This window comes from Terrapene carolina, unplaced genomic scaffold, assembly GCF_002925995.2.
Source record: "Terrapene carolina triunguis isolate 2854851 unplaced genomic scaffold, T_m_triunguis-2.0 Scaffold374, whole genome shotgun sequence".
Taxonomy (NCBI): Eukaryota; Metazoa; Chordata; order Testudines; family Emydidae; genus Terrapene; species Terrapene triunguis.
In genome coordinates, this window is record NW_020664725.1 from 15699668 (window position 1) to 15719609 (window position 19942).

General features: G+C 45.2%; 1 protein-coding gene across 1 annotated transcript in view; it reads right to left on the minus strand.

The window, feature by feature from the left end:
• CADM1 (cell adhesion molecule 1) overlaps nucleotides 1-19942 on the minus strand; it is a 290324-nt gene that overhangs the window by 63212 nt on the left and 207170 nt on the right. Inside the window, exons 2-5 of the mRNA XM_026657898.1 lie at nucleotides 19759-19905; nucleotides 18379-18531; nucleotides 11679-11816; nucleotides 9625-9780 (exon numbers count right to left, since the gene is read on the minus strand). Coding sequence (XP_026513683.1) covers nucleotides 9625-9780; nucleotides 11679-11816; nucleotides 18379-18531; nucleotides 19759-19905 — 594 coding nt within the window. The remainder of the gene's footprint in view (nucleotides 1-9624; nucleotides 9781-11678; nucleotides 11817-18378; nucleotides 18532-19758; nucleotides 19906-19942) is intronic.

Genomic DNA, 19942 nt, shown 5'->3' on the forward strand with positions numbered 1-19942 from the left:
GGAGGGCGTATCCCCTTTCCACCGTGCGAAGGACCCAACGGTCCGAGGTTATACGGGACCAAGCACGGTGGAAACGGGAGAGGCGATCCCGGAAGGGGGGAACCGGATCCTGGGAAGTGGCTAAGGTGCCGTCCTCGATCGCACCTTCAAAAGGCTTGCCTAGGCCCAGAAGGTGGCCTAGGTTGGCCCTGGTTTTGACCGGGTTGAGGGCCGGTCGACCTTCGCCTACCACCTCGACCCCGCCTCCTAGCAAAGTCCTGTCTTGGACGAGGCGGGGGAGGGTAGAACCGCTGAGGCTGTGGCCTGAAGGGCCTGCGCTGAGGCCCTGGGACATGCATCCCCAGGGAGCGCATCATTGTTCGAGAGTCCTTAAGGTTTTGGAGCCTCGAGTCTGTTTTCTCTGAAAAGAGGCCCTGTCCCTCGAACGGTAGGTCCTGCAGGGTCTGCTGCAGTTCCGGAGGCAAGCCCGACACCTGGAGCCAGGAGATTCGGCGCATTGCTATCCCGGAAGCCAGGGTCCTAGCGGCCGAGTCCGCTATATCAAGGGACGCCTGTAGGGAGGTGCATGCCACCCGCTTGCCCTCCTCTACCAGGGCCCCAAACTCGTCCCTCGAGTCCTGGGGAACCAGTTCTTTAAATTTCCCCATCGAGGACCACATATTGAAGCCGTAGCGGCTCAGGAGCGCCTGCTGGTTCGCTGCCCGCAATTGCAGTCCGCCAGCCGAATACACCTTGCGTCCGAACAAATCGAAGCGCTTAGCGTCCTTCGATTTGGGCGCAGCGGCCTGCTGGCCATGGCGCTCCCGTGCATTCACTGAGGAAACCACCAGTGAGCACGGTTGGGGGTGAATGTACAGATACTCATGTTCCCTGGATGGGACAAAGTATTTTCTCTCCACCCCTCTGGCCGTGGGCGGAATAGAGGCCGGGGTCTGCCAGATAGTAGTGGCGTTGGCCTGGATGGTGCGGACCAGCGGTAATGCCACCCTGGATGGAGCATCCGCTGAGATGATCTGCACTATCGGGTCATGGACCTCCGCAACCTCCTCCACCTGGAGGTCCAGATTGCGAGCCATGCGCCGCAGCAGGTCCTGATGGGCCCGAAGGTCTATCGGGGGCGGCCCGATGGACGACGTGCCCGCTACGGCCTCATCAGGAGAGGACGAGGAAGATGCCCCCGGTGGCAAGGGGTCCACTGGTTGGTCCTGCTCCAGGTGTTCCTGGTGTTGGGCATCTCCTGCCCCCTGGTCAGGGGCCTCTGCAGGTGCGGGCACTGGAGCCTCCACGTCCCTTGGAGGAGGGCGGGAGATGGTAGACTCTGGGGCCCTGGTGTCCGAACGGCCAGAGCGGGAAGCCGACAGGGGAGCTCCTTGTGCTTGGTGGTAGGCCCAAGGAGTCCAAAAGGACCAATGCGCAGGTCCTTGCATCGGGTCCTCGGTCTCCTGCAGGTGGCCGGGCTCCACCGTCTCAGATGACCGGGAAGCCGATCTCGACGGCCACGGCGGTGCCGAACCCGATGCCGTCGGCACCGGATGGTACGGTGCCGATCGGTGCCGACCGTAAGGGGACCTGTCCCTGCGTTGTTCCGGCGAACGGTGCCGGGACCTGGACCGGTGCCGATAGTCCCTCCGGTGCCGGGATCCCGATCTGGAACGTGACGACGATCTGGAGGAGGCGTGGTACCGGGAGCGGCCTCTCGAGCCCGAGTGGCGCTCATACCGGTGCCGGGAGCTGCGCCTCGACCCCGATCGGTGCCGGTCGTCACGGCGGTGCCGGGATGTTGAACGGCGCCGCGAGGAAGATCTGGGCCGCGAGTACGACCGGTGCCGAGGTGACAGTCGGCGCCGGGACTCCGAGCGGCGTCGGGACCTGCTTCGGGATCTGGAGCGGTGCCGAGAGACTCGTGCTGGCGACGGTGGGCGCACCAGGGCAGGCTTGCCTCTGGACTGCAGCACGCGTGGAGCCACCGGTGCCGGGAGTTGCGACGGCGCCGGCTCCGTGAGGGCGATCAGGTCTCTCGCCGTAGCAAAGGTCTCCGGGGTGGAAGGGAGACAAGGTTCCACCACCAGCCTTGGTGGTGAAACAGTCCGCACCGGACTCAACGGCCTCGGTGCCGGAGTCGACGGTGTGGCCGCCTGTCTTTGGCGGTCCAGCTGCGGACGCGGCTCTACCCCCGGCACCGGGGGAGCCGGTACCTTCGCGGCAGCAACGTCCCGTGTCTTAGCGGTCTTCTTATGGCCCGGAGAGATGGATCGGTGCCGAGGCTCTTTGGGCGGGCGCGGTGCCGACGTCGGTCGGTGCCGAACAGTCTTTTCTGCCGCACCGGTCGAGCCCGCCGGGGCGCTGCGCACCGAAGCGCTCGGTGCCGGGACAGGGCGCGCCGAGGGAGGATCTGGACTCAGAGCCGCCTCCATGAGGAGCTGACGGAGCCTAAAGTCCCGCTCCTTCCTTGTCCTCGGCTTGAAGGCCTTGCAGATAGGGCACTTATCTGCTGGATGAGTCTCTCCCAGGCACTTCAAGCAGGAGCTATGCGGGTCGCTAGTTGGCATGTGCTTCCCGCAGGACGCGCACGGCTTAAAGCCAGGAGCCTTGGGCATGGGCCCGGCTGTGCGCCGGGGGGAAAAGGGGAAAAACACCCCCTAAACCCCCGATAACAACTTACAACTATATATATATATACACACTATACACTAACTACTAACTAACTTGAACAACTATCTATATAACTAAATACAACAAGAACAATGAAAGCTAGGGAGTGTGGAGATCAGCTAAGCCGCGCTCCACAGTTCCAACGACCGTCAGGGGCGGTAAGAAGGAACTTAGGGGGCGCTGGGTCGGCTGGGGTATATATCCAGCGCCATAACGGCGCCACTCTAGGGGGCTCCACAGCCGACCCACCGGGTGTTGCTAGGGTAAAAATCTTCCGACGATCGTGCACGCGGCGCGCACACACCTAACTGGAATGGATATGAGCAAGCACTCGAAGAAGAACTTGCAGCTCACTTAACTACTTTGCACACTTCACAGTACAGTAGTAAAGTGATTGTAGTATTTTTCTATTAAGTCTCTCATATCAGACATCATCACGGCCCTATTAATCCAAAACAGGGAGCAGAGTCCTACAGTGCTAGCTATCCTTATCACACACAACACAATACAATACAAGACGGTGCTTGTCCCTCTGAGTTTACAGTCTCAGAACATGACAAAATGCTTACAAATAAGCAGACGACCAGGTAATAATGGAACAATCACATTAAGCATAATGAGCAACAGCCTTACTAAGTCTTTGCTAAGCAATGGGGTCAGACCCCATTGTGCATGGGGTCATTATGGGGCTTGTGGAATAGTGAGACACAAATTCTACTGCACACCCAAAGGACTTGGAAAACACCAGAAGTCCATGTTTTTTTTCCCTGCAACTCTGCATGAGTAGGCTTACCGGCAGGGGATTGAAGGATAAGCACCTCGCTGCCTACTGATACCACAGGGGAACGTTAGGTGAGCAGAATATTAATGGCACAATGGAATTTGGCTAGGACACTAGCCTTATTCCAATGAAAAGTGCCCTGGAATTTCTGATGGTAACCACGAACAGTTGGGGCATCTTTTCTCTCTCACATAGATTTGGCCGCTGCAGCAATCCGCTCCCCCAGAATCATGTTGAGGCATAGTTCTAAGTAGACTGAGACATCAACTCTACTTCCCGCATCACCTGAGGCTGTGCCTTCCCTGACACAAATGTCTCCCTCTCCATCCCTACCCTCAAGTGAGATAACAGATGCTCGTTCGCTAGCTTACTATAAAATCCTAGTGGAGACAAGGCATCTGAATTTTTTACCCTGACATAGGCGAGGCAAAGGTCAGGGATGTGGTTGACCTTGCCTAATTTACCCTACAGTAAAACTCCACTTGTCTCCACTGTTTTGCTTTTACAGCTAGCACAGCTGCACACATGCCTTTCTGAGCAGTGAAGTCAGAGCCTAAGATGGAATCCATTGTCCCTTAGAGCACCGACGCCCCACCCCAGCCTATTTTAGGAGATGTAGAGAGCACTCAGCCCGAGGGAATAGGGCTGAGAGCCATTTCAAAAAGTTAGCTCTTAGGAGTGGTTGGTAAACGAAAAAGAAGCTGAAATCTTTAAATTCTTTGAACTGTAACACACAAGAAAACGTACCAATGAATTGTTTATAAAACTCATTGTAACAGGTCACTTTGCAGGCTGACATCTTGTACCTCAATTTCCAGTGGAATGATTTCCTTTTCTTAACAGCTGAAAATATATTTCTAATGGAATAGATATATATTTAAGGTCAGCATTCTCAAGAGCACCTGCATGAATTAGAAGCAGAAGTGCTATTGACCTTCACTGAGACTTGAGCTCCTAAGTCACCAAGGAGCTTTTGAAAATACTATTTTTAGGGTCCAAATTTTTAAAAAGGGAAATTTTACCCTGGCTATTTTATAGTGGTAATTTCCACCATCTGAGGGGACAATAGGAGGAACTTGTTTATTGGGGAAAGGCACTTGGACTTTTCTGCAATCGTTTGGCTTCTTTTGATGGCTACCCCAGACTAGTCTTCTCTTTGATCATTTGCATTTGCACCAGGCACATGTTGGTTCATCTGTGGTGAGGTTTCTTTTTCAAGAGCATGACAGAAAAAACATTACCACAGCTGCTATTAACTGTGTAGGGAATAACCCAAGTACATTTTTTCTTGGAAAATTACTATGAAATATGTAGGAGAACATCTGAAAGCACTACTTCTGTTTCAAGACTACCCTTCATAAGGCCCAGATTACGCTGAGTTCATTCAGCCTTTGCTCTCTTTTGTGGGTTTTATTTTGATTTGTTTAGTAGGACACCAACCATTTCCTCTCCCCCACATTCCAGGCTTTATGGTGGTTTATGTTGTGTTTCTTGTGTTCGTTTTGCAACTAGCCTTATGATGTCCCTGCACATTCTGAACTTGAAACCAACAAATATTAGCTCATAAGCTTTGAAAGTTGGATCCATCACTTGAAAGTTGCCTGCTAATACTTTCTTTTCTTTCTTTTCCATACACCACCTTTCTTTCTTAAGTCTGACAGACTAAGAGCACTGGGGTATACGACACCTTGGGAAACCGGTCTACTCTGGCTCCCCGTATAGCGTCAGTAGCTGACATTCCAAAGACACGGGCATGGTGTGCTGTATGGATGGAAGGGCAAGTTCAAGCTGGCATTGTGCAACAACAAATGCAATCTCTTTTTTAAAAGCAACCAACCTTCTTTCAAATTATGCCTCTCTGGGCTCAGCAACACAACTATGTAAACACATGTTTTGACACAGCACTGTGTGCAAATGTTAATTGCCACTTGCTTGGAGATTCGGTATACTGTAAAGCTGGAGGTAACCAAGTGGTCAGCTAACGTGCATGAAACAGCAATTTGGAGGGCTACTTTGCTCTGATTGCAAATCCCAGCTCTAAAAAGCTATTGAGAAAGTGACAATTATGCCTGATTTTAGGAATATAATTTCTTTAAAAGGCTGGCCCTGCGTCAGAGGACGCTCTGATCTACACTTCAGTCAGAGAAGACAAGTGGATTTTCCTCCGCCTTATGTAGCCCCTCTTTGGGTAATGGGTAAACAAAGCACTGAACTGCATGCATCATGCACAGTGAGGAGAAACTATGTGGAACAATAACACTTCGCTTTGATATCACACTTCCCCCCTCTGGAGATCTCAAAGGGCTTTACCGAGGAAGGTTAGTATTATTCCCATTTTAGGGACAAGAAAACGGATTCACAGAGAGGAACGTGGAAGTAAGTAAATGCTCCAGCTGCCTCTTCACTGTTGCCTGGAGCTAGTGTGAATCTGATCTATTTAAAAAAAAAAAAAGGGTCACCAAGGGATTGTAGCTTCTTCCTACATGTAGTAGCTTTGAGACTCAGGAGACAGAAGCCTGCAGTGCTACAGGTCAGGCCAGGTCTCCCCACAACACTACAGAGATCCAGGCCGGCACTCCCCTATGGCATGGTCTGTGCCAAGCCCGCCGAGTAGCCTGCAGAACCCAGCACGGTGGCTTCTTTTTGGTGCTCTGCCTTCCCAAGATCAGTAGCCACAGCCACTCCCCATCTTCTGATCCCTACTTCTGCCATCGGCTCATACTGGCTCCCTTCTCTTCCAGTGGTCTAGATACAGAATTCCCAGTGGTCTAGAAACAGAACTGCCTGGAATCCCCTTAGAGGGTTCCTGCCAGAGTTTTGATCCCATCAATTCCTTCCTTACTTCCTCCCTAGGCCCACAGTGAATCCTCCGACCATATTGTCTTCAAAAACAAAGTTTGGAAAAATAGATAGGAGACTGGCTCCAGAGATAAGAATTGGGCTATAGAACCTTCCACGCCTTGGACTCCAGGTCAGATCCAAAACAGGCTGGTACTGACTGGAAGCCCTTTCCATGTGATGGTTCTTTGGTGGCTTTTGTATTCATTCAGATTGAATATATGGACCAAAGGTGTTAGCATAACCCAATCACTGTCCAACATTAAACAGTGTTAAACGAGGTTCAGGGTTTCAAATACAGAGACCTCAGCCTGCTTAGTCCCATGGAAAACACACCATTAAAAGGAAAAAAAGGCAAAAATGTTAAAGCATTTGAAATGTCAGTTATTAAATAAGGCTTTCATTTTAACCACATCCCTTGTTCCGTCCCCTTCCCTTTAGCTGGAGAGAGATTTTTAGAAGGAAAAATAAAATCTCTTGTTTGACAGTCTTAGTCTATGTCTACACTAGCGAGTTTTCGACCGCACAGCTGTACCGATGCAGCTGTGCCGCTGTAAGATCTCTCGTGTAGCCGCTCTTTGCCGACAGGAGAGATCTCTCCCATTGACATAATTAAACCACCTGCAATGAGTGGCAGTGGCTGTGTCGGCGGGACCCCGAGCAACATAAGTTTGGCTGACATAAGGGGAAATGTAGACGTGGCCTTAGATGGTATCAAAGGCGGTAAAAAAACTGTACTTTTGGGGGAAAAGAGGGGAAAAAAATTAGCGGAGATGGGGTTGAGCTGTTACAATGTCAGATTCTCTTTCATCCGGGTGGTGTTTGGGAGTCAGCTGGAGCCAGTGAGGTTGGTCGTGACATCTAGGTCCCTCTCTCTGCCCCGTCAAATCAGGATATCTTTCAGGATTGGGATGACAAAGGCCCAGGGTCCCAAGCGATGGTGGGGGTGGCTGTCATGAGGGTGAAGCTCACTCCAGTAGCCAATTTTTCTCCCCCAAATCTCTTTGAGGACCTGCTAAAGGAACGATAGGCGGAATACCCCCCTCCCTCCCACACCAATTAGGCCTAGTTTCCAGCACACCAATTCTGGTTCGCAGATTTCCACACTTCTCTCGGGTACCAAGCATGATCTTAACACAGTCCTTGAGTTACATTAGTAGGCCTTGTTGTTTAAACTAATTCAATCTCTGTCTCACTTTTGCTTCTTCTCACATCCACATTTGTCCTTTACGTTATTACCTTCATATATTTACGTTATTACCTTCATATATTTTTTCAAAGACGAGCTCACAATTAGGGTACATTTGTAGGCCCACTTATCACAACATAGCTTAGACATAAGTATAATTCAGTGTCCTCTGACTATATAAATCTTCATTACCACCCCCACAACAGGTTCAGAAGAAGGGCCAGGAATTGACACATCATGGAGACCGAACTCCCCTCAACACCAGGAGAGGGCTGACACAGATTGATAGAGGGAGAGAGGAGATTGTTAGGACACATATTGTGCAGCTCCCTGGGCTGTTTGCTCGTTCTGTGGATCAAAAAGCAATGATCGTTGGCAGAGCTATTCGTCTAGTGCCTTTCACAAGCTCCAGGTTAATTTCAGAACGTGAAGACAAACACACTAGTCAACAAGACCATTTCACATTGTTTCCCCATCCTCTTGCAGAAAGCTCTGCATTAAGTGCATTCCAACAAACTTGTGGTAAGCATTAGGTAACACCGCTCCCTCCCTAAGAGACACCCAAAGGCAGGCCTAAAATTAGCAGTAAGTGGAAAAAATGCCCTTTGCAACAGATAAAACCAATACAGTGAAGGTTTTGGATGTCCCCCAAGACCTTCAGATAACCACAGGTGTAAATGTGCTTTGTCATCATTCTGTGTGGTGCCTTTTACGAGCTGCAACCAAAAGGTTTCAGAAAAGAGATTTATTTTCTCTTTCATAGACAAATGTAGAAGGAACCCTACTGCACACACAGTTAAAAAGACTGACCCATTTCTACTGCGCCAAAAGGTAGGCATTACACAGAAATATCCATAGGAAAGCCTTAAACTACTAATCTGACCCCCTTATAAACAAGTTTAAAAAAAAAAAAAAAAAGGATTTCAATTTTCCTGCATCATCTGAGAGATGGGATTTTTTCCCCCGTTAAGTAGTTGATCAAGCCTCACAAAGGTGCTAATGTATTATTAAAGCTAATGGAGCTCTACAAGAAATGTTAATGGACATTAAGTTTGCATAAATGAATTACACATTAGCACAGTCACAAGAAATCTAGTATCTGCCAATTTAGGTAGTATCTGATCATTTTTGTTTTCCCTATTATAGGGACATTACTTCATGCTAGTTTCAGTGATATGAAAATTGTAAGCAGAATGCTCTTAATGAAGCTACATAATGAAATAGATGAAACATTAACAACTCTCCACTCCCTTTATATAATGTTACGGTTGAGATGAACCTACAAAAGAAAGAAATTTGAGTCATCTTAGCATCTCACCACTTTGGGGTTTCTGCCTCAGCACAAGAGAACAGCAATGTCAGGTTTGTTTGCATTTCTGATTTCAAAAGCCATATTCCACTTGATAACATGACACAGTGATGCTAACATGACTGTGTTCTGTGTCACAAATATGAACATGAGCCACCTCTGCTGTGGATTGCCCCATGGGTGTTTTCAGAAATCGACTTTCTATTTATGTACATCACTCATGTAATGTGTATAAATGGCAGTTCATAGAGAACGAAGTGAAATGTCCCACCTAGCTTTTCTCCTGAAAGTAGTCAGAAGCAGTAAACTCTAAGATTAGCTTGCTTTACCTTAAAGGTTCCACTATTTTTAAACATATTTCTGCAGCTCTAATTTAGAAAAGAACTACTGTACTATACTTCCCATTGTATGCATTATGAAAGTCTCTCTTGCATCCCAGCATGTGTCTCTCAGTTCATTTACCAATGGAGAACTGCAGTAAGTTACTTTAAATGGAACTCGGCAGTGATGCTAACTTTTAAAGAAATACATGCATTGTTAAAAAAGTTAGGACTTAAAATTAAAATTAATCTGCTGTGACATAATTACAAGGCCTAGCTATTAACCCTTCAAGGTGCTAAATCTGGGTAAAGCAAGTTATTCTATGTGGAGAGAATAAAACTAGGAATTTGGCATCACAGCAAAACTGCAAGGAGAAGTCATTGTTTAAGCCGTTAAACAATACTCAATACTTTGATTTCCACATTTATAAACCCTATCTACACTGTAATAAAACCTAATTACATAATTAATGGCTTTGAACTTCTGTTTAAATGAGAAACATTCTACATTAGAATAGAAAGCTCTGGTACTCACATATTACTTCTAGGTAGCGCTGGGTCTGTAAGTCTTTGACAGCGGGGTGATCTACCAGGCAGATGACAGGGACCCCATCGTCCTCGCGCCCCACGGTCAGCAAAAGCTGACTAGTCACAGTGAACATATCAGACCATTGCTCCACTTCAGATTTGCCTGCCAGATAGATGAGGGAGAGAGCACAGAGTAATCACGGGAGAGCATATTCATGACAACATCACATTGTCATCATCTCGCTGGCGTCACTATGGTAGACAAAAGAGGTGCTGGGAACAATGTGCCCTTAAATTTCCAACTTTCATCTCTATAGCATTGACTGCTCAGGGCAGGGAGGTGTACACGTGGGTAATACTATCCCTCCTACCAAAGTCATTAAAACTTAAAATATACAGTGCACTGTCATAAGGATTAAAAATGCCAGGATGCTTACAGCGCCACTGATTTAAGAGCTTGGGGTTTTTTTGGAAAGCATCCTGGAATTCAGATGCTATGGAGATGAAAACCCATCATCAGCTATTAGGAGGGAAAGAGAGTAAATGGATTAACATAATTAAAAACAGTAATTAAAATATTTAAACAGTGACACTGTTGAAGATCCATTGAAAATATCATAGCAGTGGGTTGGAGTGAAGTGTATTACAGGGCAAGACTTCCAGAACACACACAGAACAGGAAAGAGGCAGTTCAGGGTTAAGTGACAAAACTAACGAGGTTTTCCATGAACTTAGCACATACTTGCTGACCAGAAACCACTGCCTCTTTTAAATGAGCTTATCAACTGCACTTTTTATGGTTCAAATCATGGAGATAAAATGGATAAGAGGGAAACCTACTAGCGACACCTCCCCTTCAAGCCCACAAAACAGCTCCTGTGGATAATACATAGGTAAAACACGTTGACAACTGTTAAAAACAACAACCTGTTATGTTTAGAGGAAAGATTGCATAATCAAAGAGGATCCTGGTTCTCGCTCCATCTGAGTCCGTATAAAAATCAAGAACAAAGAAAAACTCTTTCAGTTTCCCTATTTCTATTTTTGAAAACCCCACTGTGCCAAAGAATCAGCAGGGTGATTTGGTATTTCAAGAAGCCTCTACTTGCTCGGCAGTCTTCAAAGATACAGGACTGTTGGAATTCAATTGCTGAAGCGAGAAAGCTTAATAAAGGAGCTGGACAGGTCAAGCACAAGTGGTCAAATACTGTTGTACTGGAGCCCTACAGAAAGCAAAAGGAACCAAAGAGGCGGCCATTTGAAGATCCATGCATCATTTAGATGACAACAGGTGCCGGAAAGCAGTTGGTTCCATGGGATGCTACATGTGGCAGCAGCTTTGCCGTCCACTATTAGCAGCACAAGTTCAGTATGTGTCATTGTGCTAAGGGAGGGAAGGGATATACGTCCTCTGTCCGGAGGACTTTATCCTGTCCTTGCAGGGGGTTAAATTTGCAGGCTGTATCGGACTTCTGTAAGCATCTGTTATTATCTCAGATGGGACAAAACCGGAGGTGATGGCATGTGCACACAGACTTAAACAGCACATCATATGCAATCCATGTTGTGACTTATCTGTACAAATTCCACAAGCACTAGACTTTACAGAGTAGAAGAAACTCATTGTATATGAACATCTACACAATCCCGCATGAAGAACTGAGCTAGATATAAAAGTGCACTCAAATGCTTTTACACCCCAGTTGATGCCATCACACTGACCCCTAAAATCAGGGCAAAGAGCTACCTTCCCCGCACACCTTAAGAGATCACTGAGGACATCAGCAGCTGAAGAGCAAATCCAGAACTCTGAACTCGGATTCTGGCAGGTAACTAAAGGACAAAAACAGGTGTAAAGACCTTTACTGTTAAGATGCGTTTGTCATTTAAGTCTGCCCATATATTTTGCCACTGACATGGCGTCTGAAACAGCTTGCTCTATTTTTTTTTTTTAAAACAAGTGTTTCTAGTCTCTGTCACCACAATATTCTATTTAGACGGTATACAATTTAACCACGTCAGTTATCTATAAAACGGTGCTCATTTAGAAGATAAATCTACCCCTTAGCTCCTTGTTCCCTTTGAACCATCTGATTTTGGTGGCTGGTCTGCTGGCCATGGCAGTGCAGTTCAACTCAATCTCGTCTCCTTCAGTGGCAATGTCTTTCTGGATATCAATCACCAAATTGCGTGGTGGGACTAAAAATCAAAAATATAAATCAGAACAAGGTCAGTACATTTTGATCTTTAACTGGTGTATACCCGAGAACTCATCAACAAGTTACTCAATGTTACATAAGAATGGCCAGACTGGGTCAGACCAAAGGTCCATCCAGCCCATTCTCCTGTCTTCCAACAGTGGCCAATGCCAGGTGCCCCAGAGGGAGTGAACCTAACAGGTAATGATCAAGTGATCTCTCTCCTGCCATCCATCTCCACCCTTTGACAAACAGAGGCTAGGGACAGCATTCCTTACCCATACAGGCTAATAGCCATTAAAGGACTTAACCTTCATGAATTTATCTAGTTCTCTTTTAAACCTTGTTATAGTCCTAGACTTCACAACCTCCTTAGGCAAGGAGTTCCACAGGTTGACCATGTGCTGTGTGAAGAACTACTTCCTTTTATTTGTTTTAAACCTGACAGCTGGATGCTTTTTGGGTAAACTAGGCACCCAGACTTATCAGATCTCTTAATTTATCAAATTATTATTTGTACTATTGTCCCTTAACACACAGGCTCCTAATAGTTGTGTTCAATGTTTTCAGCCCAGCTTTGAGCTTCATCAACTATTGCTTATTAAATTCTCACATTTTCTATAGTCCCTCCCAGCTAAGCATGGTCCCCTGCAGATTGTCTGCTCTCTTTCATGCTACATGGGTGTGATACCACACAAAGAATATAGCTTGCATTCATATAAATTTTACATTCAGTAATGAGAAGGGAAACAGAAAAAGGATTACATTTAAAGGTACGGTACCTACCTACAGTTTTAGCTCCCTAAAGGTAAAACTTTTTTCATCTGCTCTTCAGTTTCAAGCCTCCAGCTCAAGATGTGGAAGATGACCAGCAAAGATCAAATACATTTAGGCCTCTTAAAAAAAAGCCACCAAGCCTGGGACCAGAATAGAATGCCACTGTCTCCAATTGCCAATGCATCTCCCATCAAAATAAACCAAAAGGCAAATACAATCCCAGATTTGATGAAGAGATGTGGAAACAACTTTGGCTCTTAACAAAGATAACTGCTTCAGATTGCAATTACTGCAAGCTGAGAGTTTTCCTCTCTCTAAGGCAAGTACCCTCTAGAGACAACACTACTGTGAGCTACAAAGCCAGAGGGCTGTAATCATCATCAGTGAAAAACAATCCAATACTATTTAGGAACAGTGTAATACCCAAGGGAGACCACCACCACCACCACAGTAGCATGCAATCCATAGACAGGATAAAAACAAGTTTAAAATTCTGAAAAAGATGAAAAAGTCAGTAAGGAGGGAAACATGAATATATCACCCAATATACACAATTCCATCCCTATTAGGCCTTTAAGTAAAGAATTTAAACTGATATTTCCAAAGATAACTCAACATTTTTTGTTCTCATCACTATGATTAAGCAATTATCTGGTTGAAATATGACATACATTTTCAAGCTCATGAAGAACAAAGGTATAAATATCTTCCAGATGATCGAAGGACTAATTAGTCACTTGTAGCTTTTCTCCAAGATGAGTAAAACAGACCATATATTTCTGATTTTCATATGTTCTAATCCATTGTGAATAAATAAATATATATAGTGTCACAGAAGACATTAAAATACATGTCAAGAGAGGAAAAATAATAAAATGACAAAGAAATGGTAACAGGCAGCCACTGATGGCTCCTTCACCGTAGCAGTGGTGAGAGACACCTAGAAAGTCTCTTGGGAAAGCAGAGAAACCTATCATTGAAAATGTGACTGGAAAGCATAATGTTAAAGCTACTACTAAGCGTAACATCAACACGGAAATATAGGTGCTATTTACTTCCCACGTACAAGATCCCATCATAAAGTGCTAGAAAGGAGGACCAAGGACATGCTCGGACTTATTTTCTTTTTATGAGAACATTTAATCAAGGGAACAAGGTTTAGCCTAGTGTTTTGAGCACCTGAGATCCTGGTTCCCAACCCTGAATGACAGCCACTCTCTGCTCTTGAGCAACTGAATACGCTTCTGCCTTTGTTTCCCACTCCATGAAAGGAGGGCTAGGAGCACACTCACATGCATACACACCCCCAATATGCCAAGAACTGACATACATAGATGCTCAGGGCCTTATAGATACATCAGGTATACCCACAGCTGTAATTTCTCTAAAATAGCGCTGGAATACAAGAAACGAAAACTGGTATATTCTGAATCTTGAAGTGCAACTTTCTTAATGAGAACAACTAAATTATTTTTCTAACCTGTTCTAGAAGGCACAAAATACTTGCTTATAGGCCCATTAAACAGGTACCACTGCTTCTAATGCATCTCTTAGCAATGAGTGAATGTACATTAACTAACTCAATACATTTAAACGTGTACCAATAGGAGAGAAACTGAAGGGGACAAACACCATCCTATTCAGCTGAACATCAGAAAACTGAAGTACAACTTGAAGGCTGTTGATAAACCTGAGATCCATACTAGAGCGGATTATAAACATTGTTTCCACAGTTTTAACACTAAGGGCTGGTCTATACTTAGCCGCTAGTTCGGCGGCTGGAAATCAAACTTCCTGGTTCGATTTATCGCGTCTGGTCTGGACGCGATAAATCGAACCAGGAAGTGCTCGCCGTCGACTGCGGTACTCCATCTCAACGAGAGGAGTACCGCGGAGTCGACGGGGAGCCTGCCTGCCCCATGTGGACCGCGTCTGAACCGCAGTAAGTTCGAAGTAAGGTATGTCGACTTCAGCTACGTTATTCACGTAGCTGAAGTTGCGTACCTTACTTCGACTTGGGGGGTTAGTGTAGACCAGGCCTAAGACAGAACAGAATCTTATTAAATATGAGAAAAACAACCAAATTTACAACCAATCAGTGAGTGAGATTTTACATTAAGATCTTCCACTGCGATTCAAGTTCTCTTATTAACAGGAGCTTAAAAGCCAGCACTAATCTTTAGACATGGCTGTAATACTATTAGCTACTATTATCTGTAACTATATTAACCTTATAACTGCATCTGTATCATTGCTTGCAAACCATGAGAAATAGGATGAAAAAGAGGAGAATTCAGTAGATTACATTTTCACCAAGACAATTCTGGGTAGAAAAAGTGAATTGCAACACTCCAAAATGGATAATTCCTAAGCAAATGAGCACACACAAAATGTCAGATGAAAGATTTCAAGTTCTTTATACATACAAACTAATACATAAAATAGTGGCTATTAAATCAGCCCAGACAAAAGTTAACAGAAATCCCTCACTTTGCATTATAATTATGCTTAAGGTTTTGCTTAAACAGCAAGGAACTAACAAACATGCATAGGCATAAGCATCTTGAAGCACTTTAAGAGGTTTAACAACTGCATAATGTACATAGTATTTTCCTTAAAGAACACCACAGTCAGCGAACAAGACTTTATTCTTCATTTATTATTGTGATGCTGGCAGACCAGGTGCCAGTTTATGCCACTGTCCCCACACCTTCAACTGGACACTGAGCCTTTGATCAGAGATTTTTGGTAGCAATGCCTGTTTGACCTGCGCACGTGCCCTATACATCCTTGTGCCCCATTCTAATGATATGTAGGACTGCGTGAGTGAACCACCTTCAGATCCTTCTCCACTACAAAGTCCCACAGAGGAAACTCCAAAGCAGAAGGGAAGTAGGGTGGGTAGTGAAGCACCCATAGGGGGACACCTCTCGAAGAATTCCAATTACTGGACTCCTTCAACTAGCATCCCTAGGGGTGCTCCACTTCAGGTGACTTCCGAGCAGTATCTTCATCATGAGGAGGGAGCTTCGAAGTAGAGTCCAACACCGAAGACAAGACCGCATTCCCCAGGGCAGCATCTGATCTAGAAGAATGATCCATCACATCGTGTTTGGAAAAGGTAAGTGTTGAAGTCCAAATTGCAGCCTTGCAGATCCCAACAATGGGAACATGTTTAAACACCACCATAGACACTGACAGAAATCTAGTGGAATGGGCTAACACCTTGGGAGGAGCTTGTGTATCGGCAAATTAACAACAATGAATAATACATCCAGATATCCACCTGGACAGACTCTGAATGGAGACGGTGGTTCCCTTGAACAGGTCAGCAATTGAATTGCCTGGGAGACTAGCTAAATGACTTGGTTCTCTCCTTTGTACTGAGGTCAAAGTGGCCGTTTTGATGTTGAGCTGGAGACCTAACTGTGGGGCATGGGCAGTGATGAGTTTACGGCAGAAAGAAACCTCGTTGCAAGTCTGGCCTTTGAGCAACCAATCAAGGCATGGAAAAACCACTGTCTCCAATAAACAAAAGGTAGTTGGTGACCACTGCCAAGACCTTCAAGAATACTTTTGGAGCAGAGACAAGGCTGACTAAAAGTATCCAGTACTGGATGTGATCTTGACTGACCAGAAACCAAAATAATCTCTCGTGAAAAGGACAAATTGTGGCATGAAAGTATAAGGTCGTGAAAGTTGAGGGCTGAAAACCAACCCCCCTGGATCCATTGGTGGAATTACAGCTGCAAAAGTCACCATTCTGCATTTTTGTATTTTCAGAAAGTTGTTTAGGAGTCAGATCTAGAATTGGTCTCCACCCTTCGTTCTTATTTGGGACCTGAAGTGATCGATGATTCATCTGTGGTCTCAGCAAAAAGAGTTTCAGTCCATCAAAGGGGCAGTCCTCAACAAGACTTTGAAACTCTCTAGGTAACCCACAGAACTGGAGCCAGGAGGCCCAATGTACGGTGACTGCCATGGAGATGGAGCAAGCTGCAGTGTCAGCTGCATCTAAGGAGGCCTGTAAAGATGTTCTAGTCACTAGCTGATCTTCAGCTATGGTAGTGTGGAACTGCTCGCGATGTTCTGCTGGAAGGTGTTTAATAAATGTGGTGAATCTGGAATAACTGGTGTGACTATTTAGCCACAAGAGCTTGGAAATTTGCAATTCTAAACTCTGGGGTTGCAGATGAATGGTGCTGTCTGCCACGTTCACCACTTCAACAGCCAGGGAATTAGGCAAAGGATTCAAAAATAAATGTTCACAGTTCTTGGCTGGGGCAGAATACTTCTTATCAGAATGTTTGCACATGGGCAATACCATTGCTGGGGTCTGCCAGATGGTCTTGGCAGGATCCAGGAGGGCCTCATTTATGGGCAAGGCCACTTGAGCAGAAAGTGTCATTTGCAAAATGTCCAAGTGCTTGTGCTGTGACGCTCAAACCTCCTCTAGAGGAACATGCAATGAATCCGCAACATGTTTGGTTAGCTCCTGAAACTGTTTGAAGCCAGAGAAGGTGGAGGGGGCATAACAGCTTCACCTGGGAAAGATGTGATGACAGTTTGAAGAGTACCCTCCTTGTCTGCTTTGGCCTTTTGCTCCTCAAAGGTTTCCTCCTGCAGTTGAAGTAGTAGACGAGGAACAAATGAAATATGGGCCTGCCTACCCCAGTGGTCCCAACGAGAAAGGTTAGGAGCTAGTAAGAATTGCTGTTGGTACGCAGACCAAGGGTCCCAATATGGCCACTGAGAGGAACCATGATTAATATACCCCTACTTTCAGATAAATAATATACTTACATCTTATTCCTCCCCTTTTTCTCCTCACTGAATGAAAAGAATCTCTGACCACGATCCCCACCCTCCTGCTGAAGTGTGACACCCACAGATATACTCCGCTACCCTAAAGATGAAAGGCATGTGGTCTAGGAAAGTTCGTGAGGATAGTTTGCAGGATTAGTAAAGCCAGCTGACTGTCTTCCCCTTGTAAGCGTTTGCCATTGCCCAGACTGTTGGCTGGGCAGACATCCACTCCAAGTCAATAACAGTGTCAGACTTACTCCAAAATGTCCCATTAGGAATTCATACGTTTATACTCAGCCGATGCAGTGATTCATCCTGATGCAGCCTCGGGTATTGTCCCAAATGGAGACACCGACCAAGGGAATTTAAGTGACCTGCCCAAGCGAGTCAGTGACAGGCAGAGCCAGACTTAGAATTCAGGGGCGTCTGGCTCCTAAACCTGTACTTATCTCACGAAACGGAAATGCTGCAGAAAAAACACACACCTGGCTTCTCCACAACAAACGGGATATTAATTAGAAAGAGGAGCATGGAGAGTGATTACAAAGAAATTCTATTGGGTAGAGGCACGCAGCCAGTCTCTTCCTCACTTAGCTAACACAACTAGTCGCTAACAGCTATGATGTTCCACATGGCAAAATGGCTCACTTGAAAATGTAGGTTGATCTTTGCTAGTCACCTTCAGAATCTCGAGATTGCCGTTTCGAGTCCTAGACTCAATAGATCCATAAAGGCAGCTGGTCTTTAGTGTAAAAGCTCTTTGGGATTAAAAAAAAAAAGTTGATTTTTAGTGAAATCTCAGAGTGGGTGTGGCTCTATAAGGCAAGTCTTAAGAATTGATTCAGTTTTAGCAACTTTTGGTGGCTGGAATTGCTACAAAATAGTTTCCAAAAACCATGTGATGATTCCTTTTCCCCTCCCCTTCATTCCTGGACCCTCCACGTTAACTGAAGAGTTTGAGTTTAGTGCCCGGCACTTACCAAGCACCGTCATAGTGGTATAAATTTCCTGTGGCGGATCGGTGTAGAGCTGGCAGAAGTATCTTCCTTCATCAGAAACGGAGACATTTGTCAACGACACTCTGAGTTCACTGTTAGAGAAATTCACTAACTGAAACCTGCTGTCCTTCAAAGCTGTGGAACAAACAGATCATTAGCGATTGTGATGAACAAGACAGATAGTACATTTCCTCCCACAAAAACATGGCAAAGCCAGAAGCCTGAAAGAGTAGTAATGGTGCCTAAACAAAACTCCTACGTGTTCCACATTATTCCAGCTCCTTGCATTTCAGTTTGGGTTTTAACAATACTCATGTGCTCAGGTCAATATAACTAATCAATACAAATTCTCCATACAAATTACTGATGTGTCTAGCATTTGTTTGTCAGAAGATGCAGCGATATTTTTGGTAAGAAGGCTGCCGTAAAAGCAATTCAGGGGGTTATTTTGTGGCTTAAAGCAGAGTGCAGGATTGATACCATGAGTGGATTAGAACCGGCATGAAGCAGAGATAAGAATCAGGGCAAAGAATTTAAGATTTAGGTTTCCTTACACCAGTAATTACTGCTAAAATCCCTTTAGGAATTTTGACAGCACTGACAAATATTTCAACTAAGACTCACTGATGGTCTTTCTTGAGTGCCAATTTTGGGGCAAGGTGTGTGTAATACCTAGCAAAATGGGGACCCTGATCTCTGTGTCCTTAGATGCTATTGCAATACCAGTAAATCACAATCTCGGCTGAGTTCGTCTCACCCAATTAGTTATTTAGATTGTAAGCAATTTTGGAGAAGAGACCCTCTGTGCTGCGTGTACACAGAGAGCACAAGTAGTCCTGGTCCATCCCGTCCAATTCCAACAGCAGCCATTAGACTGAATAATTTAAATAGTCTCATTTCAATTGTTAGCCTCACAGTATTGTCTAAACAGGAAATAAAGTCATCCTCCTGCACTGAGCACCACGGCGACAGATTTTGTTTTGGCTTTAAAGGAGACAGATTATCTTGAACATGTCAAACTTCAGACCAAACATATTACTCCTCAGAACATTGTATTCTCCTGCATTACTCTATTCAATTTGTTTGTGTCAGCTAAATATTTGGCGCTCAGTTGCAATTCACCCTGAATTACTACAATCAATTCCTATTGCAAAGTAAAACAGTCTGACTTTTAAAAAGGGACCATCAAGGTTTCCATTAAGGAGAAAGATTATGATTGCCTGTCATCTACGCTCTGAAGAATCAACTAAACTTTAAGTGCCTAACATTAAATTAAAAAAGAGGCTTTAGCAATATCTTTATCCAGAATGCTAGGAGGGTTGGGGTCAGTTGCTACCAAATAATACAGGGATGGAAACTTACGCCTGAAGTCTTTGAAATAAATCGTCTGTCTGTTGGGATTCAGTAGCTGAATCACTGAGTCATCACTGTTTTTGACTCGACAACTGATGGTGGCAACTTCTCCCTCCACTACTGTCACATCTTCAGTAACCAAGTTCTGTCCATCACCTTAAAAAGAAAGGAAAGAAAAAGATTAAATACTGTA